Here is a 17109-nt window from a genome sequence, read left to right as displayed (position 1 = left end):
GAGTGGTTGAAGTGTGTGTCCTTGCGACACTCATGTTTAATCCCAATAACTAAGGGGACTTGAGGTTTTGCAGACGCTGATGTCACCACGAGGCCTGGCTTTGCTCTCCCTTCCACGTTGCACAAACAGGGCTGACCGCTGTGCCAGGCTGTCTTCACCCGCCCAGGATGACGATCTCAGACGCAGGGCGCCTGCCCAAGGCCCAAAGCTATGGTTTTCGCTTGCGACACTTCCCTGGGGAGGCTACTGAACTGTGCTGACTCTGAAGAGCACCAGGTAAGCTCGAAGACAGCATGGATCTACGGGGGACGCTGGTGGCCCAAAGGCCACACAGGTATACACAGAGGCTCAGAGGCTGACATGAGGGAACCTGGTCCCCCGCGAGCTCTTTTTCCTGGAAGCGTCTCTGGCAGGTGTCCCCAGAGTGAGGTCAGGCAGCTGTGGGCTGTCAAATCAATGGGGTGGAAATGGCTGCGTCTGAGTTGCTCTGACTCTCACTGTATCTACGGGGTCAGCTGCTGCCAGGAGCCCTTCTCAGATGCTCAGACCCCAGAGGGAACTTGGCCAACATGCCTTTGGCTCCGGCCCCTTGACCTTGCTCTTGACCTTCCCAGGGCACAACCATGACCTGCAGCCCAAGGACCGTGTCTTCCTTGGGAGTTTGGGCATCTCTACTTTTGTTAGAACAGACGTGTTCTAAATGCGATGGCAGAGCAAGTCTCTCTCCAACAAATTATAACTCGCGAGAGCTTCCTGTGGAAAATTCCTAAAAAGCGAGCTGTGCAAAACCCTGGGGGTGAAATGGGTCGCCCGTGACATCCTGGGATGTCCTCGGCTCTCCAGATTTTTGCGCCAATCTGCTGGCAAAGGAATCTTTCTTCCTACCCTGCCTCCTCTCCCAGATTCTAGAATTTCCCAAGTGCCAATCATCCTCCGGGTCTTGTTCCTTGAATGAACTGATCTTCACGTGGCCTGGGCCACGCACAGTGCAGGGGACTGCCTCTTTTCACGTTGCGATACTGACATGGGGCACATGGCTCCGGCTAGAATATTCCTGAAGCTTGGAGTTCGCAACTGTGTAAAACCAATGATCCCTCCCAATTGATTCAGCGACTTTAATTCCTGGAATTAAAGCTACTTTCAAAAAAGGCAAATTCTGCCTATTTTGTTACATATTTTCGATTACTTTTTATTTTCCTCCTTCGCTCTCAAATGTATTTTTTCCCTGTTTGCTCTTTAATCGGTAAATGGCTTTAAGTTCAAATCTGAAATTCTTAAAACCCACCAGAAACGTATACAAAATAACGTCTGTTGCGTGCGGTTTCCTTGGCATTAAATATCCATTTTCTCTCTTGGCAGAACTGTAATTTCACATTTTATGGTGTTTCGTTGTTTTTTCCTAAAAGAGGAAAAAAATCTTATTGGCAAATGTTTCCTCTGAACGATTATGTAATCAATTCTAATAAGTCTGCATAAGAGAAAACACACTGGGATTCTACCCAATTATTTGGTTTCCACTAATGAGAATGGAGTCTGTGAAACTTGATTATTATTGTTGACGGATCAGGCTGTCGGGCAGTGATTTATTTTCAACGCCGTCGAGTGGCATGAGGCCAGAACTGAGAACCGGACCACGCTTGGCCGCTCTGCCACGTGGGGGCCTGGTGACAGGAAATTAACAAGCCTTCATTCTCACGGGGAACCTGCGGTAATGAAATACTCCTTCCTCGCTCCTTCAACGAGATAACGCGACCCCCAAACCGCAGCTCCTTTGCGAAATCCTGCGGCGTGAGCGCTGCCTTGCTGGCAACGGCTTTCGTGATTCTGAACTGTGACTAACCCCACATGTATCACCAACCAAAACCTCCGCGTTTCATGATGAATCAGGTGAAAATCCTTCCAAATGCCCGAGAGCGAACTGATTTTTGGAAAATCGTCTCTGCTGTCACATGCGAGGAATCTGTTGCTTTAAGGCCAGGTACCTGTTTTAGGTTCAGAAGAAATACGAAGTAGGGTTTGGTAAATGCCGGTCCCTTCGTGGTGCTTTTAAATTCCAGAGGGGGAAAAAAATACTCAGTCCCCAACTCGTTTCCTGCTATTTTTTCATAAACAGTTTCAGTTGCTGAAGACGGGACTTCAGTTCAGGCTTCTAAGTAGCCCATCAGGAATAGGAAGCATTACCCTATTTAAAAATACATACTGTTCCTATAGAAGCATTCGTTTCCCTCAGAGAGTTGACCAGGGTTTGACGAAAACCTAATGCTAAGTTGCATTTTTCAGGAAAGAACCATCTTCCAACGTTTTCCACCATGTGCTGTTACCAGGTAAAAAATGGCAGCCTCCAATGGTTGCTACTTCCTTTCCCGTTCAGAGCCAGCCTCCTGGAAGGTTTCCTAGCTAAGTCTCAATTTACATAACTCGGGGAGGTGGCTGTCACTCCCAGGGTTTTGACTCAAAGTCCAATTTTCAGCAGCGAGGCATGCCAGGAAAATGTCCCACATTCGATTGTCTATTTCAATCTCGTTGCTAAATCATGCTTTTGTAATTTAAGTATTTCCATTAAAATGTCACATCCAATGACATCAGAGATGAAAAGCTAGAGAAATTTGATATGAAATACAGAGAATTAGAGCAAACCTCATTCAAACACCCTAGCTTGAAATCTAACTTGCTATTATCATGTATTCTGGGAAGAGTGCCTGCTAATGGCTGCGATAGAAATGTTCCCAGCTCAGAAACCTGTCAAGGGAAAATGGAAGAGGAGAAGCCTGTCCAAAGAAACACGTGCCAAACTAGCCAGGTCCTACCTGCGGTTCCCTCTTTTCATTTCAGGGGTTCGGATTTTTCACAGCAGGGAGAAGGCTTAGTCTCAGGGCGTCACCTTCATCTCTATGCCGAGTGGCTCACAAAACAGGACCCAGTGAAAAAGCCAATAGGACCAGAAGAGAATGAGACTTCCAGAGATTTCTAATTCTGAAATGCATTTAAAATTCTGGCCTCTCAACAAGCTGAGACCAGACATAACGACACGCATCCGATAACAGAGTTTAGTCCTCCCATCCCGTCCCCAGAGGCTCTTGTCCCCACCATGCTCAAACTGTATTTTGAAGAACACAGAAGATGGATGTGCCTCTCTGCAGGTATCTGCGAGAGCTGGAGAATCTTTTGGGACACCGCGATGTGTGTAAGTGACCTCCCATCTCTTGGGCACGCTCATCTATTTCTCAATGTGGAGGGGACCCCGGGATCCCCTGAACGGAGCAGATGACTGCGACATCCACATGTAGCCTATTTGGGACACACGTAATACTTCAGCTGGCGGAGACAGTCCACAGTTAGCCCTTCCAGTGGAATTTTATTACACATCCAGCTCGCTGCCGTAACAATGCAAGTGAACATTGAACTTGGCACATGAGCAAGAGAGAAGGGACACTGGCTTTGAACCCTTCTCCTAATTACATCAGATCATATAAGGCCGATTGCGTTGACTTAAAGGTTTCTGCTTTTCTCTGGCAAAGGCCACAAAGGACAGCAAGAGGGGAGTCCCCCACACAGGGGTAGCGGTACACATCAGAAGGCTGAACACGCCAAAGGGAGGACGCGTGGGGTCCCCTGCTCCACACACTTATTTCAGCTGATTCAGACGCACGTGCTCGACTCCAGGGGCTTCTGCAAGTGGAAACGTGGTTTCAGAGTGTGGGGGTGACCGGAAGTCCCCACCAAGCCCTCCGCACGCCTCGCGTCTTCCTTCCTTTCGGGTCAGAAGCACGGCGTTCAGCCGCTCCCCAGTTTCCCCAAAGGGTAACGATCCACCTACCTCCCGAGAAGACCTGGAAAAAGATACAACTAAGCTAGCGAAATGGAACCGGTTTTTCTTATTATAATGCTGTTTCTCGATATTAAGTAAGCGTGCGCATGTGAGATGATGACCAGCTCGGTGACAGAACTTCCCGGTGTGTGATTCAGACCTGTTCCGGCTGGCCTGTCGGGATGAGGATGTTTTTAGGTGATGGCAAAGGCTGGGGCCAGGCTGCCTGCACCCCCGCCCAGGCTCGGGGCCCGGGGCGGAGTCTCAGCAGAGGTGGCTTTCTGCTCTGATGGCAACGCTTATGGCGGAAGCATAGCGTCCACAGCGTGGGCTCCTCGCTCCACCACGACGGGCACGAGGCCTCCCGTCTTCAGATGAGGCCCATGAGAACCGTCGGGGACGATGTCCTCTGAGTGGACTTTGCTCCCGTGCAAGGCACAGACAGACCCAGAACAGGGCCCTGCTGCTGTTTCTGACTCAGGAGGAAGCAGGATGCTTCTGTCCTTGGGCCCCAGGCCGCCACTCCCGCCATCAAACTTCGAGCCTTCCTGGACCCTGGGCCCCTGCTTGAGGCCGGGTGCAAAATACCCTTAAAAGCGACTAATACACAAAGCTTCCCATTAGCTAAGAGGAGTTATAAGCTGTGTGGGCTCACTTCTCCAGAGACGGGAGGGAGGAAAATGAGCCACGGCCTGCTTTTTTATTTGGTGGCACAGGTAGACGGTTTGGTATACCAGTCACATAAAGCCTGAAGCCCGATTCACTCTGTTTTGGTTTAGAATGAGGTGTTTTTTATTATCATTTTCTTGGAAGTAGAGAAGAAGAAGGAAGCTTTAAAACCAAGAATCAAAATACAGCGACTCTGGAAGGCGTCTGGGAGCAGGACAGACAGGGACTCAAGACTAATGGACACAGGAAGGAACCCTGCCTTGTAAACTCCTGCCTGCCGCACTCAAAATTGAATCCTCCTAGGAGGTGAGTTCGAGGTGGCTCGGGTTCCGGCCTCACTCGTCACTTCCAGCGGTGCCGGACGAGAGAGGACTCATCGCTGACGACCTCGGGGTCTCGTGGGAGGTGCCGACACCGGGACGGGAGGAGAAGCAGGATGATTAAGATGAGGAGGATGACCCCACACACGCTCATGAGCGTGTAGGAGACGACCCACAACACGGGCTCGTTCAAAGGCAGGGCGGGGACACAGTTGCTGGCTATGTCGTCTGTTGAGAAAGGCCCAGAGATTTCAGACACCGGAGCACCTGCGATTTCTGAGGAGACAGAAGGGGAAGATCCACAGCTATGAAACGAGCAGTCCCTCTCACACAGGACAAAAGAGACGGTTCTGCGCGTTATCGAACCCGCCGCATGGGCACCAGATTCCGACCGCTCGGGCATCCGAGTGGGCACAGAGGGCGTCTCAGTGGCGGCCTGCCGTCAGAGGGTCCAGCCCCCTGCGACTGGAATGACACGTGCAGGTGTGGAGCCTACGTGGTGGGAAGCGACGTGCGGAGGGCACGCGGGGAAGCACCGGGCGCTTCGGGGAGGCTGGAGAGCGTCGGCAGCACCTGGGCAGGTGGGCTGCGTGGCTGGTGCGGGAAAGGAAGCAGGAGGAGGGGGGAGGGAGAGAGGAGGAGGGGCAGAGCTATGGACAGCGGCACCTGCCAGAGTCAGGGCGACGTCCGTGGGCAGGGTCACCCGCGTTCGAGTGCCCTGGCGGGTTCCAAGTCTACACTACAGTCCTTCTAGTTATCGTGTTTTGAGGACTCTGCATATCATTTTCCATAGTGGTTCTACCATATGATCCAGCAATCTCGCTTTAAAAGAATGATTTAAGATGAGGGTATTTAACCACAGGAAACAAAAACACTAATTTGGAAAGATCTCTGCACCTTTACGTTCACCGCAGCATTATTTACAACAGCCAAGGCATGGAAGCCACCTAGGGGTCCCTCGATAGATGACTGGATAGAGAAAATACAGTACATACATACAATGGAATATGACTCAGCCATAGAAAGAGCGAAATCTTGCCATTTGTGACAACATAGATGGACCTAAAGAGTATTACGCTCAGCGAAATAAGTCAGGCAGAGAAAGACAGATACCACATGGTTTCAGTTATATGTGGAACCTAAAAAAAAAACCAAAGCAAAAAACAATGAACCAAATCAAACCAAGCAAAAACAGACTCATAGAAACAGAGACCAAACTGACGGTCACCAGAGGGACGGGGTGGGGGCTGGCTGAGAGGGTGACGGGGAGCAGGGTCAGTAATAGTGTGACAAGTTTACATGGTGACAGATGGTTGCTGGACTTAGTGTGGTGATCACAATACAAGTTGCATAAATGCCAAATCACTATACTGTACACCCAAAACGAATATAATATTATATGTCCATTATACTTAACTAAAAAAATATATAAAAGATTAAACAACCACAAAAATAATTCTATAATAGCTAGTGTCCTCACATCAGCCTGACCCACACGCTTAATGGGTTCCGAGACCAGCTGGGTCGGACTGGCCCAGGAGCTCCTTCCCCACCCCACGCTTGTCCTGTGTCACGTCTACAGCGTATGGAGGACCCGGAAGTGGTGAAGGACAGCCATGCTGAATTCATGAAATGGCTGGTCACCAAGAGAAACCCAGCAAAAATCCACCGGTGACTTCTGGAGCCAACTCTGCGACATTGCTCTTTCTGGAGAGGAAGTTGAGGTGATTCCTGGTGTTAGGTCTGGAGAGTCTCAGCATTTTGTTGGTCTACACAAGACTCATCTGCCCCTTCCAGAAGCACGGAATTTGTTTGGCATTTTAAATTTTACTTGGAAAAGAAAAAAGCCTCGTTAATCGGCACATCCATATTTAATTGCAGAAATGAATATTTAGGCACCAGAAAATCACGTCGCTAAGCATTTAATTTTTCTGTAACTAAAGCCTGGCAAATAAGATCCTTTTTGGGTGAGGATCTTAAAGAAAAAGTCAGAAGACAATGGCCTTAAAAGAATGATTTAAGATGAGGGAAAAAATCTTGACCGATCTACGTTCTTGCCAATAGGGATTCCTCGTATGGATCCATGGCTTTTTCGAATCCGGCCTGCCATTTCTTTGTGAATATCAGGTTTTGTTGACACACAGCTACAGTCATTCATTTCCATATCGTCTACGGTTACTTTCTTGCAATAACAGCAGAGGGGAGCAGCCGTGACGATGACCATCTGGCCCACGAGCCTAAAGTATTTACTACTTGGCCCTTCGTGGTAAAAGCTTGCCAGCCCCTGGTCTGTGGCATAAAAATGCAAATGTTTAACAGACATTTACAATAACTAAAGATAAGGCTACTCTTGTTCCCAAGGCAAAGCAATAGATACTTACGGTATAAAATTTGAGAATGTAAGTAAATAAAAATAAGGAAATAAAAGCATACTCAGAAATAATCGATACTCATATTTTAAAGTACAACCTTTTTCTCTACCCATCAATGTTTTAAACAAAGATGGGACCACGTCGGACGCACTGTTTTGTAAACTACATTTTCACTTCATGTGATGAAAATCTTTTCATGTCATGTCATTTTCAACCATGCTATTTTTAGGACAACAACAACAAAAAACATAACATGGATGTACTAAATTTGCTTTCCAATCCTAATTTATGACCCTTTAAGTGGTTTTCGGTATTCCTACCGACATAAACTCTGATGTCTAAAATATCTTGTACCTAAATCTTTGCTCATATTCTTAAGTTTTTCATAAGTTCCTAAAAGTAAAATCGTGGGTCAGGTACGGTCCCCTTTAAGCATCTGGATCTATGATGTCAAAATGCCCGCAAGAAAGACCAAGCCGGTATCCATGCCCACCAACGTGGCATGTGAGTGTCTAATTCTCACTTTCACCAGTATTGGCAAATATAAGGAAGCGTGATGGTCCTCAACCCAAGACCATAACACTTACGATTCTTCGATTACTAGTAGGGAGAACCAGTTAAAAAAATACTCATTGGCCATTTGTACTTCCATAATTTCTATTATTTTTCTCATTGATATGTAAGAATCCCGTCTATGGCAAAAACTTATGTTGCAAATGTCTTTCCACAGTAGGTCATTTTCTTTCTAAAAATTTATTGGCTTTATAAATAGGCGCTTTAACAAATACAATTATGAGAGTGAAACATGCTTAGTGCAAGGCCAATAACCCAGTTAGGCATGAAGAAATTAAATATCACTTGAAACCACGTCTGCTTCAAGACAAGATGGAGTAAGGGGGACAAGATTTACTCCCCTCTCTAAAATAAATAATAATAATAAAACTGAGCAAAGGTGTGGGAAAAAAGACTGCAGAGTTTGGAAACTGAGCAAGGGGAGGCAGTAAATCCTGAGCGACGGGACATGGATGACGCGAGCCCCACAGTCGTCCAGCTTACCGACTTGGGAAAGTTTCTGGGTTGTAGCGAAGAGAAGGGAGACACAGGCAGAGGCCGGCGCCCTCCCCAAGTCAGAGTGACACGGGGAGAAAGAGCTGCTAGAGTTTTCAGGATGAGGAATGGACAGGTGACAGCCGCACAGACAGAAAAATCCACGTCTCCAGAGGGCGTTTCTTGAGCTTTCAGCTGAGTGCTGACCAAAAGAAAGAAAAGGAGGGGGCAGGGAGAGAGAGAGACAGAGAGAGAGAAAGGAAAAAGAGAGGGAGGAGGAAGAGGGAAGGCAGGAAGCGAGGAAACAGTACCCTACGTGAGATGATGGGTATGTTCATTGGTTGGATTGTGAAGATCATTTTGCAATGTATATCAAAACATCAAAAGTTTCCGGTGGAGGTAGCAGATATATAAATACTGTCCTTTCTCCCATTATTACATCAAAATTACAGCTAAATAGCAGAACAACCAGCACTGAGAATCACCTGAAGACTAGCTGAATGCAAGTCAATCAGAACAGCAGAAAACCAAAAAGTAAAAAAATTTTTTAAATGACAGTAGTTTAAGGAACCTCTGGGACAACATCATGTATAACATTTGCATCATAGGGGAACCGGAAGGAGAAGAGAGAGCAAGGACTTGAAAACCTATTTTAAGAAATAATGATGGAAAACTTTCCTAACCTGGCGAAGGAACTAGGCGTACAAGCCCGGGAAGCTCAGAGTCCCAAACAAGATGGACCCAAAGAGGCCGCACCAAGACACATCATAATTTAAATGCCAAAGTTCAAAGACAAAGAGAATCTTAAAAGCAGTGAGAGAAAGGCAGCTCCCGTAAGACTGTCAGCTGATTTCTCAACAGAAACCCTCCAGGCCAGGAGGGATTGGCAGGAAATATTCAAAGTGCAAGGACCTAGACCTAGTGAAGCTATCCTGTAGAACTGAAGTACAGATAAAGATCTTCCCAGATGAGAAAAAGCTAAAATACCAAACCAGTACTACAAGACATAGTAAAAGGACTTAAGAAGAAGAAGGGGAAAAAAATAACAAAAAATATGAGTAATAACATGGCAATAACTATGTTACAATTACTTTACATGTAAATGGATTAAATGCTCCAATCACAAGATATAGGATGTAAGGAATATAGTTAAAAAAAAAAAAAAGACACAGGATGGCTGAATGGATACGAAAACAAGACCCTTACGTATGCTGCCTACAAGAGACTCACTTCAGATGGAAAGACACATATAGACTGAAAATAAAGGGATGGAAAAAGATATTTCATGAAAATAGAAAGGGGAAAAAGCCGGCAAGCAATACGTACGCCAGACAAAGTAGACGTCGAAACAAAGGCTACGATAAGAGACAAAGAAGTGATTCCACTTCTGAGTATCTATCCGAGAAACCCAAAACGCTAATTCAAAAGGACCCAAGCATCCATATGTTCACTGCAGCATTATTAACAATAGCCAGGATACGAAAGCAGCCTAAGTGTCTATCAACAGATGAAAGGTTAAAGAAGAAGTCGTACGTATGTATGCGTGCATGTGTGTGTGCACGTATGCATGCATGCATGCATGCGCGTATGCATGCATGCATGTGTACGTATGCATGCATGTACGTGTGCATGTATGTATGCACACATGTATGTGTGTACGTTTGTGTGCATGCATGTGTGTATGCGTGCATGCATGTATGTGTGTACATGTGTGTATGTGTGCATGCATGTATGTGTGTACACACGTACATACGTGCGTATGTATGTGTACACACACACACACAATGGAATACGACTTAACCACAGAAAAGAGTGAAATCTTGCCATCTGTAACTACATGGATGAACATAGAGGGTATTGTGCTCAGTGAAATAAGTCACACAGAGAAAGACAAATACCATATGATTTTGCTTCTATATGGAATCTAAAAACCCAAATAAGCAAACGAACAAAACAGAAACAAACTCAAGATACAGAGAACATTTTGATGGCTGCCAGATGCGAGAAGCATTGGGGGTGAGTGAAAGAGGGGGACGCGTTAAGTAGTACAAATTGGCAGTTACGCAACAGTCACGTGTGTGGGGTGCGAAGTAAAGCATGAGGAATGTAGTCGATATCATCGTCGTAACTATGTATGATGCCAGGTGGGTACTAGATCGGGGCGATCGCCCCGTAGGTTATGTAACTGTCTAATCACTCTGCTGTGCCCCTGAAACTAATATAATATTGTATGCCAACTGGAATTGAAAAATTAAAATTTATTTAAAAGAATCAAGTTGTACATCCTAAATATATGTAATTTTTATTTGTCACTTACACCTCGACAGAGCTGCAACAGAAGATGGCTCCAGCCCATCTTCACTGTAAACGCACTAAAGGAAGCTCTTCAGGCAAAGATCGACATCAGAGAGCAACCAGAATCTACGCGAAGGAATGAGCAACGCCAGAGGTGCAGACCGCGCGGGCAATGATAACACTTTTATGTTAAACTACGCATACTTAAAGAAGATAATAGATTTAAAGCAAGAATCACAATGTGCTGGGTGGTTTATAACATACGCGTGAAAGAAATGAATGCTCGTAACAGCAGAGGGCAGAGGGCAGAAATGGGAGCATTCTGCTGTAGGTTCTTTTACTGTACGAAGTGGCGGACTAATAAATTAGAGGTGTATACGATAAACCCTAAAGCGACCACTAAAATGACACAACGAAGAGTTATAGCTAGTAAACCAGCCAAGGAGATAAAAAGAAATAAAAATACTCAATCTAAAAGAAGGCAGAAAAAGCGAAAAATAAAGGAAGGATGGCTTAAGAACAGACGAGACAAAGAGGAAACCAATAACAAGATGATAGACTCACATTAAATGCAGTCTAAACCGGGGCTGGCAGATTTTTTCTCTGAAGGATCAGATATAAAATATGTTAGGTTTTGGGGGCCATATATGATTTTTATCATCTATTCTTTTTTATGTTTCACAGAACACTTTAAAAATGTGAAAACCATTCTTAGCTGAAAACAGGCTAAACGCCAGATTTGGCTGACAGGCTGTTGCCTGCCAATCTGTGGTCTAAATACCCCAATGAGAAAGCAGAGATTGCCAAACTACATAAAAAGTAAGACCGACTATAAGCTGCCTACAGGAAACCCACTGGAAGTGTAAATATTCAAATACGTTAAAAGTCAAAGGATGTAAAAAAGATGCATCGTGCCGATGGGAATTAAAGGTAACCCAGAGTAGCAGTACGAAGGCCCTATAATACGCACTGTTCACTTTATACCAGTTATATCTTAAGAAAGTTCTTTTAAAAAAGCAAAAGAACAAGGTGGTCAAAAAGTCTATCAAAGAACAACACACATGATATGATCGCATTGAGGTTAAAAAAGAAAAAACCCAGCCCACGTGCTCTAAGTCCGTGGGCTTAGTGTTCCTCCAGTGAAACACCGGTTACACATTTTTTCACACATTTTACACATGTATATGTGTTATAATGTATAGTAAAAACACGAAAACCCCACCAAGATCAAATTTTCCTCAACACGCACGTGTTACTTTTATTATCAGAAAAGTTATGCATTTTTAAAAAACGTTTTGACACCTAGTACCAATTTAGGTCGTCAGACAGACTGTATAATCTGGAAGAGCTGCATCTTCACATTATCAAAGGAAAGTTGATTAAAACTTTGCCATTCACTGGACGTTTATTATATACACTACTATTTCTGTGGTCATAGGACGGATTTTAGTTTTTCATACTGCATTTATCTATGAGACACAAGAGTAAGCAGTCCTTAAGAGTGTGGACCCCGGAGCCAGGCTCTTGGGGTTCAGATCCTAACTCCCACTTATGAACCGTGTCATCTTGGCAAAGTTATTTTAAGTTCTTTGTCCCTTGGTTTCCTCATCTGTATGCGGCGATAATAATAGTGCCTGCAAGTCACAATCTTGTTTGGATAATCAAGTGAACAGAAGTTCAGCCCTCAGCACCGTGCCTGGGATAAGACTCCGTAAGAATCACCTGTTAACATACTGTTATTTTTAAATTCTTTCATCAGTTTCTTGGGGTAAAATTTTAATTATGCATTTCTACTGTCTCGTTCCCCAGAAGGTTGGATCCAATTGATAATGAGTAGCTGAGAAAGATACATCAACTATAAAAATTAAAATGGTTGAGTCTTTTTTTTTTTTTAATCATAATATACAAACTAAAGTGAACTGTCTCCCTGGTACTGAGGTGTTTTCTGACCAGGAACGTCCTGAAATTACAGGACGGGCGTTCTGGACACGAGGCCATTTTGTTCCCCAAGCACGTGAAAGCTACTTGCTATCCAGGACCTCAGGGTTCTCTCCCATCCAGCGAGGTGGCAGGGCTGCCTGATCTCTGCCTCTGGTGCCCTGCGGCTGTGACATCTTTAGATTGTATTCTAAGTAGAGGACAGAGACACATCTCTGAAACCGTTCTTCTCAGCTAACATTCCTATTTTTAAACATGAACGTGTACCAGATGATCCACTTTCAACCTGAGGCAAAGCAAACTCACAGTGGAAGGCCTGCCACAATCCCCGATGTGTCTCCAGTTGTGTAAGCTGAGATCTACATAGCTCTTGGGTGCTAAATGTCTCAATCTATAAAAAGAGATGGGTGGTATTTCAGAAGCTTTGGGTACATTAAGAGAGTTGTCAGTTTTAACACTCTATTATTTTCCCAGCTGCAGGACACTTGGCCCGGGAGACACAGATGCTCCATCTTCAATATCTGTTCCAGGTGAGACTATATACGGGAGACCTAGGTTGACCAGCTCCGTGACACATCGTGACTGCTCCCTTGTTTGTTTGGCTCTGATCTGAGACTAGAATAGTGACTCTCCCTAGGGGTGGTGGTGGCGGGCGGCGGGGGGGAGGTGAGCTGGAAAGAGGCAGACAGCGTAACAGAAGTATCTGGGGATTTTTTCCTAAAATACCCATCACCTTTCCACCCGTCGCCATTCTGATCTATCCTGGCTGAAAAAGGGGATGGGGATGTGGACCATGTGTACTTAAAAAGCTCCCAGGAGCTTCTTCAAAGAACTCCCACTTACCGCTTTTTTTCTAGCCTGTCCCAGCCCTCACAGAGAAGCCTAGTCCTGTAAGGCAGGTATTGTCTGTCAAGCATGAATTAGTATGGAAACCAAAATAAAAGACATCGAGAGAAGGGCTCTATCAGGTGCCGGTCGTTGGCACAAACGTGGAGCTTCCTCCAACTATAACACAGAGAAATGAGAGTAAAACATAATTCCCAATTTTTACACATGTAGTTGAGCCCAGAAATACACACTAGGGCCGGGGATCTAATGCCCAGGTGTTTGTGGAGGGAGGAGGGGGCAGAAGACTTGACCCTAGCACCGAGGAGATGGACCCTTGAGCCGAGATGCCAGTGACATCCTGGTCCATTGGTGGAAGGAGCTGGAAAAGTCTACCAATTTGGAAGGTTGACTGTCCAAGGTCTGAGGAAGACGAGAAAGAATCTCTTGTGAGGAACGGAGCCTCCAGATCGTACTTCAAGTTTCCACGGCTGGAATCTAAATTTACACAGTGCGGTGGAGAAATCCAGACGTTCTCATGGTCTGAGGACACTCAGCAGAATCAAGTGCAAAACTGCTTTTCAGCAACAAATTTACAACCCAAGGTGCACTGACCTCTCCCAGAAGGAAAAACAAAAACAATACTCCTCCTAAAGATAAGCTCACCACAAAAAATTGCAAACCAAGCGAGAAAAAAAAACAAAAAAAACAAACAAAAAAAACACTGTGAGAGAATAGTCGGCAGATTCGAAAATGAAATTAACTATCCATAGATGTTCGAAAAATACAGTCGGCTTGAAATTATACTATGGCTATGTTTAAAGTGATTAAAAGTTGACTAAAATCCCATAAGGCTTTTAAAAACTAAACGAGCTGATTCAAGAGTTCATAAAGGAAAGAAAATTAAGAAAGAACAGGAAGAAAGTTTTGAAAAAAGAAGAACGAAAGGAAACAAATACTTTAAGATACATCAATGCAATGGAACAGAAAGCCCAGAAATAAATATCTATCTTCCAAATATTGACTGGGATTTGGTAGGCAATAGTACTGGGATTTCAAATTAGTGAAGGAAAAGTGAATTATCTGATAAATGAACAATGGGATAGTCATCTTGGGGAGAAATGTTTTCATCTACACATTCTATGCCAAGGTAAATCAAACATAAATGCCTTGAATAAATCTCAAAAAAATTTCAGTGGGGAAGGCCATTTAATATGTGACATAAATCAAAAAGCCTTAAAGTAAAAGATTGATATATTTATATACATAAAAGTAAACATTTGTATATTATAATCCATTATAAGTTCAAATGTCATTTACAACTGAGAGAAGAATTATACCATTTTCCCTCTGAATGGTTAATTTTTCCATTACATAAAGAGCTCCTACAGATAAATTTAAAAAACTAAAAACCTAACAAAAAAAAAATGGAAGAAGATATGAGTGGATTGTCGCAGAAAAGAAAAAAACAAATGCTTTTAGAAATACAAAAAGAAACTCGACCTCACCCATATAAAGTAAAATGAATTAAAACGACACCGAGATAATTTTTGTCACCTATCAGACTGTCACATACCAAATCATCTAGACATTCCATTTCCAGAAGATCCCACTCACTTGCACAAGGATGTTCACTGCGGTACCGTTTATAACTGCATGTATTCGAAACGACCCAAATGTTCATCAAAGCGAGATTGGGTAAATAATCTGGGTATATTCATACAATGGAATACTATACAGCAGCCAAAAAGAATGATCCAGTACTCGTCACATGAAAAATCTAGAAAACGTAACACTGAGGAATAAAACCAAGTTGGCAAAGGATAATCACCGTACACTAGCATTCGTATAAACTAAAACTACCAGAAAACCTAAACCAACCAGTCTGTGTTCCTAGCATTTATTTATAGTAGTACGGCGGTGAGCTTCTAAGATGACCCCCAGCGACCTTGCTTCCAGGTATTTACTCTTGTGTAGTCTCCTCTGCCATCTACCGATAGAATAGGACAGAAGTGACAGCGTGTCACTTCCAAGATTAGGTTACAAAAACACTATGGCTTCCATCTTGGGCGCTCTGTGGCACACTTCTCTCTCTCTGGGGTCACTTGCTCTGAGGTGACCAGGTGCCCATCTTGGGGACATTCAGACAGGCCCGTGGCCAGGTCCATATGGCAAGGATTGGAGGGCTCTTGCCGACCACGTCACTGAGCTTGGAAGTGGCCCCTGCAGCCTTCAGATGAGAGACCCTGGAGCGGCACTGCCCAGCAAGGCCACTCCTGACCCCGGTGACTGCGCGCGGTCACAAAGTGTGGTTAACTTGGGGGTTAAGTTGTTTCAGAATCATAACTAACCCAGAGTGCTTTTAGCTGCGCAGTGAAATTATAAATGTGTGGTAATTATGAGAAGAACGTACACCCATTTCAGGATAAAGGGTAACCACAGGGAACGCAGCAAAGAGGGGCTTAGCTATACTTATTTTTTATTTCTAGAACACATTTTTGAAGAAAATACAACCGAATATTAGCATTTGTTAAATCCGGGTGTTCCATTAAGTGTATATCTAGTAGATGATTTCCTGTAATTTAAAACATTCTCTTTGCTATTTAAAACATGTTATAAATTAAACATAAACACTTTGAAAAAAAGGCAGGGTGCGCCTTCCATTTATTAGGGTGCCATAGACCGCTGCCTCGCTCCTAATTGCGGCCCCAGGAAAGTAAATTACTTTCACGGCTCAATGATTTGCACTGGAGAGGAGACATAATGAGGGTCTATTCCTACTGCTGCTAGAAAATCTAATGGTTAAGTACCCAAACCTTTAATATATTTTCAGAGAATGGCGACAGAAAACTGAAATAAGAGCACCTAACAAAGAATTCGCGATGCAATGCAGGAGAGCATCTCTGCCTAGAGACGCTTAATATTAAACTGTTTTCAACAGCGATTCACGCAGGAAACAGACGGTGGTTATGCTCTCCGCGGTCCCAGCCAGAGCGGACAGCATCGTGGCTGTTGCCATAGTAGCCTCTACTTCGAGAGTATTTAACAAGAGAACAGAAATTGTGGGGGAAATTGCTTTAGTTCTTAGATTCCCTGGGTTGAAAGAAGTTAGAACAGTCACAGTTGAGAGATACAGCAGTGTTTCAGGTTGTACAGCCCCAGACAACGCCACCGAGAGGGGTACCCCTCGGTGAAAATCCAACAGGCTGGAGGAGTTAATGCACATCTCGAAGGTACACATTTGCTCATGACCAAGATTTAGAAAATGACACGTCTCAAGGACCTCGAGTCGAAGAAGAGATACTGCAACATATCAGACATGCACATAGGCATATTTGAACAGGCCTAATGTTCCAGATGAAATTTTTCCTTTTACTATTTCTCTCCCTCTGTTCTCCGAGTCCCTGTTTTACTTTGCAGGAATGACGGTGTGTTGAAATGACAATATGAAGCGTCACCTACCTGCTTCGTTCACCAGGATTCCCATTTTCAGACCACAATTTGGGCAGTAAGAAGTCACAAACTGAACTCTCCCCCTTCCGAATAAGCCAGCTGTGATGAGCATTTTGCCTGCACCCCTCATCTCCAAACGCTGCTGATGGTTTTAGAACAGAACGATGGTCTGAGGCTACAGCGTGGCCAGCGAGCATCCTCGCTTGTCCTGCAACCATCTCTAAGGTTAAAGCTTTCTTTCATCCAATTCATGTTGCCTTTCCTTCACTGCCTGGTGATCTTGTATCCCACTGTAAGGCCCCAGTTTTCTCTTGTCTCGCCTCCTCGTCATCGGTTCATTTTTCGACCTCACGTTTGCTTAATTAGTCACATGACCGGCACA

The 17109-nt window shown here is 44.4% G+C and overlaps 1 protein-coding gene across 4 annotated transcripts in view; it reads right to left on the bottom strand.

Annotated features, from left to right (window-relative positions):
- BACE2 (beta-secretase 2) overlaps positions 1–17109 on the bottom strand; it is an 80664-nt gene that overhangs the window by 4640 nt on the left and 58915 nt on the right. The window contains exon 9 of one of the 4 annotated variants that reach the window (XM_039857910.1): positions 1858–5073. The exons of 2 other annotated variants lie outside the window; for them this stretch is intronic. In XM_039857910.1, coding sequence (XP_039713844.1) covers positions 4820–5073 — 254 coding nt within the window. In that variant the 3' untranslated portion in view covers positions 1858–4819. Of the gene's footprint in view, positions 1–1857; positions 5074–17109 lie in introns of those variants that run through there. One more of the 4 variants, XM_039857911.1, reaches the window with a different exon arrangement.

This window comes from Pteropus medius, unplaced genomic scaffold (genome assembly GCF_902729225.1).
Source record: "Pteropus medius unplaced genomic scaffold, Ma_sr-lr_union100, whole genome shotgun sequence".
NCBI lineage: Eukaryota > Metazoa > Chordata > Mammalia > Chiroptera > Pteropodidae > Pteropus > Pteropus medius.
This window is presented reverse-complemented; position numbering and strand designations above follow the sequence as displayed.